This window comes from Sprattus sprattus (genome assembly GCF_963457725.1).
Source record: "Sprattus sprattus genome assembly, chromosome: 7".
Lineage (NCBI taxonomy): Eukaryota > Metazoa > Chordata > Actinopteri > Clupeiformes > Clupeidae > Sprattus > Sprattus sprattus.
In genome coordinates, this window is record NC_137926.1 from 7503258 (window position 1) to 7511708 (window position 8451).

The 8451-nt window shown below is 43.9% G+C and overlaps 1 protein-coding gene across 2 annotated transcripts in view; it reads right to left on the bottom strand.

The window, feature by feature from the left end:
• Positions 1–205: 205 nt before the first annotated feature.
• usp20 (ubiquitin specific peptidase 20) overlaps positions 206–8451 on the bottom strand; it is a 20614-nt gene continuing 12368 nt past the window's right edge. For both annotated transcript variants that reach the window (XM_080842201.1, XM_080842200.1), the window contains exons 19-25: positions 7645–7814; positions 5609–5690; positions 5245–5353; positions 4805–4907; positions 4211–4279; positions 3383–3541; positions 206–1840 (exon numbers count right to left, since the gene is read on the bottom strand). In XM_080842201.1, coding sequence (XP_080698327.1) covers positions 3387–3541; positions 4211–4279; positions 4805–4907; positions 5245–5353; positions 5609–5690; positions 7645–7814 — 688 coding nt within the window. In that variant the 3' untranslated portion in view covers positions 206–1840; positions 3383–3386. The remainder of the gene's footprint in view (positions 1841–3382; positions 3542–4210; positions 4280–4804; positions 4908–5244; positions 5354–5608; positions 5691–7644; positions 7815–8451) is intronic.

Below are 8451 nucleotides of genomic sequence, written 5' to 3' on the forward strand. Positions count from 1 at the left end.
AGACAAAAGAACACAAGTCTGTGCTGAAAAGGGAAGGATGGACCACCACAGAGCAGAGACAAAGAGAGAAAGTGAGAGAAAACGAGAGAAAGTGAGAGAAAGAGAGAAAGTGAGAGAGAAAGTAAAAAAGAGAGAGAAAGTGAGAGAGAAAGTGTGAGAGAGAGTGAGAGAAAAAGTGTGAGAGGGATATATAAAAGAACAGGCTTTATTCACTCTCAATTTCAGTACAGGTAAACAGACAACAACATACAATCAAAAAAGCTTAGTCAACCTTGACTGCAATATGCCAGCCTTAAAACTGTGATCACCTGGATTTTAACCAATGATATTGTTATACAATATTTATTAGTTCACTAGGTTGAATCTTGACATTATTCGAAATGTAATGGCTGTGCCATGTCATCCATGTTCACAGATAGGTACACTCAAAAAGTTTAACAAAGATCATTCTAATTATGCTCTTTAATAACGGTAGAATTTAGTGCCACACTCTTTTTCAGTTACACATACTAGATATCGACCAACATTGCACGTGCCCAGTATAATGTAATTGAAACGAAGAAAAAAACAAAACAGAAAAAGAGACCAGATATTCTCTATTCCAGTTTGGAAATCGATTCCAGATGTTGCACTTTTTCTTTGGTGAACTCAACCGGACACCAGCCAACAATTGGCTACGATCTTCCACATTAGATCAGAACTAGCAGGAGTGAGGGGGTTTGTTGGCTCAGTGAGGTGCGTCCATTGTCGGAGGAGAAACAATCAAAGGAGTATACACTGAGTCACCCTTAGATCAGTCTCAACCTGCCCAAAGACCCCACTGCTGACGATGACGACATGCTGATCATTCTAGAACGTTCCGGTTTGTGATGAAACACTCAATGAGTGAGAGACTTTCATACGTGCAACTGGTCTTACACAACGTCCTGTTAAGGGTTGATTTTGAATCATCTCCGCTTATTTTCTGAACACAATTTTGAAAAGCACCAGGGGTATCCCCGAGCCACTTCTGTCCCAACCCTTCCGCCATTTTTACCCGTACTCTGACACAACCCACAGCAGGGGTTAAGGACAGTATCTCAACATGGCTTTGCCATTAATCAGACTTGTGCATTGCCAGGCAAAATAAATACACAATATGAAGAACCCCCCCCCCCTTTTTAGTTTGGGTTTGGTTCAGACATACTGTCTGCATGGGGGGAGGAGGGGGGGGGGGCAGATTAATGTACAGAGCAGCACAGCACAGTCTTCAGGCAGCAGCTGTATAGCTTATATCACCCACCCCCCGTGAGCATCATGACTCATGGCACGCCAGGGGCCAAACAAGACTCTTCAAACGCAGGAGAAAACTGTGTGTGTGTGTGTGTGTGTGTGTGTGTCTGTGTGTGTGTGTGTGCGCGCGTGTGCGCATATGTCTGTACATTTAGGTGACTTAGTGGAGACAACCATTTTCTATGAGCCTGAGTTTGCGTCCATGTATAAATTCTCTCCTCTCTCTCTTCCTCCTTCTCCTTCTCTTCCTCTTCCTCTCCCTCTATTCCTCTCTCTCTCTACAATGTGGTGTCAAGTGCTCCTTATTATCTTACATGTATTCATCTATTGAACACCACACTACCGCGGCGTCTAATCTAGGAGTCATTTAGCGAGCACAATTGCAGCTCCTCTGGCGCAGGTGAGAACCCCCTTGGGGATGGGTGCTCCAGCGATGCTGTGGAGGGAAGGCTCCAGTGAGGGAGGGGTTGGGTTGGGTGGAGGTGCTCCAGCGATGCTGTGGAGGGAAGGCTTCAGCGAGGGAGGGGTTGGGTGGCGCAGGAGGTGGAGGTGTGGCACATGCCTCGACCTGCCCAGGAAAATCAATCGTGAACAAAAATGTATTACATTAATTGCATTATAATGGTGTAAATACAGAAAAAAAAAAACAATCTTAATTACAGCAATTACATACACACACAGCTTCTCACACACACACAGACATACACACACAGCTCCTCTCCTGGTTGGAATCGATCGGGGGGAGACTTAAGTGAGTGAGTGTGTGTTGTGTTGTACACTATGCTGAGTAGAAGCACTGAAAAGCAATAAACTGGATCCAGGATCGTTATCATTACAACAGCAGGAGGTCGCTCGTAAAGGGGGCTGAAGAATAATCATGGAAGCTCAGGAAGTGGAAGTCAGTGGCTTACATAAAACTATGTGCTGTGGAGGAGGAACACGCTAGCATCATGGAGGAACGTTTTCTGGGAAACCGTTTTCTAACCATTACCAGCTGTTGAGTCTTTTCGTGTGTATGTGTGCGTTACTGTGTGTGTGAATGTGTGTCTGTGTGATTGTGTCTGTGTGTGTGTGTGTGTGTGTAAAAACGTGTATGTGTCTTAATTGCTTCTTCAGATGTTCAGAAGTTTGTTTGACCCTTCACAGGAAGTTAGTGGTGTCTACCTCCACAAGCTATAATCGAGATGTCCGAACAGTTTCCATATCATGGAAAACTCAGACACTGTCTGTCGTGTGTGTTGGCAATGAATACATAGGTTTCTTTCACGAAAATGCTTACTCATCGTCTATCGCAGACTGGCCTGGGATCTGTATAATTAAGATGTCTGCAATCTCTAGTTTATAAATGATCCCCGACCTGCCTTAGCTCTAGAAACTTCTGTGAATCGATTCCATGACCACTGGACTAGAGAGGACCTCACTGTGGTTGTACTTATGTCAAAATGAGTATTGATCATGAACTACAGTAGTGCCCACTGACATCAATTACCAGCTGAAAAATGACGTTTTTAAAATGAAATATATATATATATATATATATATATATATATATATATATAGAGAGAGAGAGAGAGCGAGAGAGAGAGTTGTATATACATAGTCGTATACATATACATACACATACACACATACACACACACACACATACAGAACCAGTCGCAAAGTTGGACACACCAATGTTTTTTATAATAAAATGATACAAATTAAGACTTGTACTGTAATGCATGTATTACTCATTAGGATGACCTCATAAACAATTCACTTGAATTGTAGAAACCTTATCTCTTCTGAAAAACGACTTGTTGCACCGTGAACCATCTGGTGACACAGCCTTCCTTCTGCAATGGCCCCATTGTGGATGTGTGGTAGTGGGTGTCTATGATGAACACACTGGTTCTTCAGAAAACTGACTGACCTAACAGATTGATGTGTGTGCTTGTGTCTGTATCCACAAGGGGGACTGTAAGTGTGACATGAGCTGAGTTTGTAGGGGCCTTGCCCCACAGAGCTTTGGATTTGTTGCTTGACCCTTGGGGTGCTTATAACTAGTGTTTGTTTGTCTGTTTGTTTGTTTGTTTGTTTGTGTGTGTGTGTGTGTGTTGGGACTCACTCTTTCAGAGTGCTCTGGTCTCTGCTTCTATCTTGCGTTCTCCGTGGCCATCGGGTTCCTGGGGAACAACGGCCTGTCTGACGGCGATCTCGGGGCCTCCTCCGTAGATGCTGAGCAGGTACTGCCATGTCTCCTGGGATATCTGACCATAGTCTGCTCCTGCACGCACACACACACACACACACACACACACACACACACACACACACACACACACACACACACACACACACACACACACACACACACACACACACACACACACACACACACACACACACACACACACACACACACACGGTAAGACAGGTTTGGACGGCAACTTAAATGCGCCCGAGGCAACATTAGAGGCTTGAGACTCAAAAAATAAACGTTCAATTTCTGGTTGTTTTTACGCGTAGTAAGTTTCAATAACTCCATACCATTACATATCGACATTCAAGGAGCAAAGATGAGACGTCGTTGTGTGGTGAGAACCGCCGGTGGGGAGAGGCCATTTTTTTTTTCAAATCTTTATTGATTGGTGGCACCAATAAATAAAGGGCTACGCTCTTGCGGCTAGTTTTAGCGCTCTTTTTAACGCCCAAAGTATCAAATAATGATGCAAATGTGCTAATGTGGTGAAGTAAATATCAATATCATAAAGATTGTCTTATCCAGAATATTTCGAGAATTCGATGTGCTATTCGAGAAAAAGAGGTAAATGAGTTACTGTAAATGATGATGATAACGATGATCTGCTCCTCAACTTAATACTTATGCATATACGAGAAAGCAGACACACAGACACACAGACACACAGACACACACACACACACACACACCAACCTTGTTTGAGTTGTATGTGCCCTCCCTTCATCACCCCAATCTTGCTGTTGTCGATGGGACCTGGAGGCTCTGTGGAGACAGATCACAGTTACAGAACAGAGTAAATAATGATCTCCCTCTTGGTGCATGGACTGGAAGGAATACCATGTATGTAAGTGAATGAACGCACGTGTGTGTGTGCTTCTGTGTGTGTGTGTGCTTCAGTATGTGTGTGTGTGTGCTTCAGTGTGTGTGTGTGTGTTTGCTTCTCTGTGTGTGTGTCTGTGTGCTTCTGTGTGTGTGTGTTTGTGGGGGGGAATCGGTGATTCACAGATTTCTGTGGATTGGGGAAGTATGGATGAGTTATGGTTTGTTACGGTGCCCTACTCCATTCCAAGTAAGTGAGTAATTGTGCGTGTGTGAGTGAGTGCTTGTGTGTGCGTGCGTGCGTGCGTGCGTGCGTGCGTGCGTGCGAGTGCTTGTGCGCCCGCGTGTGAGTGCTTGTGCGCCCGCGTGTGAGTGCTTGTGCGCGCGCGTGTGCGTGTGTGTGTGTGAGTGAGTAAGTGAGTGTGTGTGAGTGAGTGAGTGTGTGTGAGTGAATGCTTGTGCCCGTACCATTATCTTTCCCCTTGACAAAGCTCTCCCACTCCCTGAACCACTGCATGCTGATGCACAAGATCACCGCCGGGGCTTCCTCTGCCTGGAACTCTTTATTTAGCTGAGGATGGAGGAATGCGTAGAGATAGAGAAAGAGAGAGAGAGACAGAGAGAAGGAGAGAGAGAGAGAGACAGAGAGACAGAGAGAGAGAAGGAGAGAGAGAGACAGAGAGAAGGAGAGAGAGAGACAGAGAGAAGGAGAGAGAGAGAGAGAGAGAAGGAGAGAGAGAGACAGAGAGAAGGAGAGAGAGACAGAGAGAAGGAGAGAGAGAGACAGAAGGAGAGAGAGAGAGAGAGAGAAGGACAGAGAGAGAGAAGGAAAGGGGGAGAGATAAACAAGTGATTGTTTTTCTTTCTTTCTTTCTTCTAAACACTCCTACATATGTGTGTATGTCTACCTTGATAAACGTGTCGATCTCCATTTTCCTGCGTTTGGCAAGCGCTTCAATGTGTACCTGACAGATGGCACACATGTACAGGTGGTTCACTGCAGGCCCGCCACCAAAACTGAGAGAGAGACAGAGAGAGAGAGAGAGAGAGAGAGAGAGAGAGAGAGAGAGAGAGAGAGAGAGAGAGAGAGAGACACAGAGAAAGAGAAAAAGATGTAACCTCTAATGACCTTGTGGATAGTGGAGTATGTCTTCACAATCAGATAATATTCACAATCGCTGCCAAATCCAACCACCAACTATGCACGTTCTCCTTCTCTACTGTGTGTTACCTGTTGTACAGGTACTCTCACACATCACTACTGTGTGTTACCTGTTGTAGAGGTACTCCCACACATTCTGCGGCAGAATCACCACCAGGTCATCAATGTAGTGGTACTTCGTTGGAGGAATTCCTGCACAATGTGTAGATATGATAAGGAATGATACATTTGTGTGTATGAGTTGGGGTTGGGTCAAACAAGACACAAAACAGACCACTGGGCACCACCATCGACACTCCGACACACCATCAAACTTCTAACGGTCGATAATAAACTATCAAAGCATGAGAACATACCAACGGTATACAACAGAAGGGAGATCACCCCTGTGCAATAACGATTAAATGTCAAATGATTTAGAAAATCGTATCACCTTACAGTTATAATATTACTTCTAATATTACATTAATATTTACGATTTTTTTAATGTAATATTATTAGTTTTGATGACGCACTCAATCCTCCTCAGCCTGGAGGATACCAGCGTTTAAAATGTCTGGAGAAATATGAATCGCTGTTTCCATGTAAATCAATGTTTCAGCTGCTCTTTGTTGGCAGGGTAGGGTTACTGTGCTTTTCCCTTTGAAATACCCCAAAGGTGTTCTATTGAATTAAAGTTAGTCAGCACACTTGGCCAGCTCATAGTTTTCAGTCCATTCTTCAGAACCCCTTGTAGGGTTTTGGCAGTGTGATAGATCGTTATCGTGCTGAAGTATTCCTCCTCTGCCAAGCCTCTGGAGACTGGGTGTGCTCTTGTCAGACAGTCTTTGGTATATCCACAGACATTCATGATGCCATCTATAAATGTTATCTCCCCAAGCACTCATGCAGCATCATGCAGACATCTTCACTGTTAGGGATATGCATCCCCTGTGGCAGTCCTGGCCAGGTTCACTATGCATTCACTGTGGCAGTCCTGGCCAGGTTCACTATGCATTCTCACTGTGGCAGTCCTGGCCAGGTTCACTATGCATTCACTGTGGCAGTCCTGGCCAGGCTCACTATGCATTCACTGTGGCAGTCCTGGCCAGGCTCACTATGCATTCTCACTGTGGCAGTCCTGGCCAGGTTCACTATGCATTCACTGTGGCAGTCCTGGCCAGGCTCACTATGCATTCACTGTGGCAGTCCTGGCCAGGTTCACTATGCATTCTCACTGTGGCAGTCCTGGCCAGGTTCACTATGCATTCCCTGTGGCAGTCCTGGCCAGGTTCAGGCCAAACATGCTGGACCCCATCTGAGCCGTGCACAGTTATCTTGGTCTCATCTGACCAAGGAATGTGCTTCCAATATTCATCCAGCTTCTTTTCATGTTCTTCTGATAGTTTAATCTTGCTATTTTGCACTGCAGAGCAAGTGTAGAACCCAATAATGTAATAAAATGTCTTAACTGGTAATGTAATAATATTTTCACCAATAGTGTAATCAATTATTGCATCTTCATCAGCCTCAGTGTTCACAGTTTTCTAACTTGTGTGTCAGTGGTCACAGGTCTATTCACTTTTGTTGCATTAAGTTTCTAATCTGAGGCCTGTATTTTCAATGTAGTCTTTCCTTAGTATTTGTTTTTAATTGATCATTAGAGGAAATGCTCTACTTGTCATATTAGGAATAGAGAGGTGATATAATTTTGAATAATTTAATTGATACTGCACAGGGGTATACTTACTTCTGTTGTATACTGTATGCGTTTGATTCTGCGGCATTTATATATTGAGTGTGTGTGTGTTTGTTTTTATCTTAATTTTTTTTTCATAACGTCTCAACCCCGATTTTTTCCGTATTTTTTTGTGTTTCAATTTAAATTCTATCACTGTTTATTTCTGTAAAGCACATTGAATTGCATAATGTACGAAATGTGCTATATAATAAAATTTGCCTTGCCTTGCCTTGTGTGTGTGTGTGTATATGTGTGAGTGTGAGTCTGTGTGTGTGTATGTGTGTGTGTCTGTGTGTGTGTGTGTCTGTATGTGTGTGTGTGTGTCTGTATCTGTATGTGTGTGTGTGTATATGTGTGTGTCTGTCTGTCTTTATGTATGTATGTGTGTGTATATGTGTGTGTGTGTGTGTGCCTGTGTTTCCTGACCTCCATGCTGACACAAGAATGTGTGGTTGCTGATGGGGCCAGGCTCGGTGAAGGTGTTGAACTTGTTGAGCCACTCCCTGGAGATGTAAAACTGCAGCAGGCTGGGCTCCTTCTGATTGGCCAGAGCCACCACCTTCTGACGCTCACGCACCGACTCCTCACTGCTCTTCCTGAGATAGATTTAGAGAGATAGAGAGAGAGATAGAGAGAGAGATAGAGAGAGAGACAGAGAGAGAGAGAGAGAGAGAGAGAAACTAGCAACAAATACAATTGAACACTCCAAAAATGATACTTACCTTGGGTTGAAGATCAGCTCAACGGCCAATTTCAACTTGGCTGTGAATGTTTTGAAAGAGAAAGCAAGAAGGGCCTTCTATGCCATCAAAAAGTCTATTCAATTTGAAATCCCAATGAGAACCTGGCCCAAAATATTCCAATCAGTAATAGAACCAATCGCATTCTATGGCAGCGAAGTAAGGGGTCCTCTGATGTACAAAAGATGCAGGGCTGAATTAGGCCAATACCCTTTATCAATTCAAATTGAAAAACAAGCCATCAAATTCTGGAAACATATCAAAGCAAGTGACCCCAACGTACACATTTCCAAACTGGTGTTTTTATGGTGATGTGCAGTGCCATTTTACCTCCATACATGGTGTGTATTATGGCATCCAAAGAGTTAAATTTTGCCCTAATCTGACCAGACTATATTCTCCTAGTATTTCACAGGCTTGACCAAATGTTGTGCAGCAAACTTTAAACAAGCTTCAACATGCTTTTTCTTCAGCAATGGAGTCTTGCCTGGTG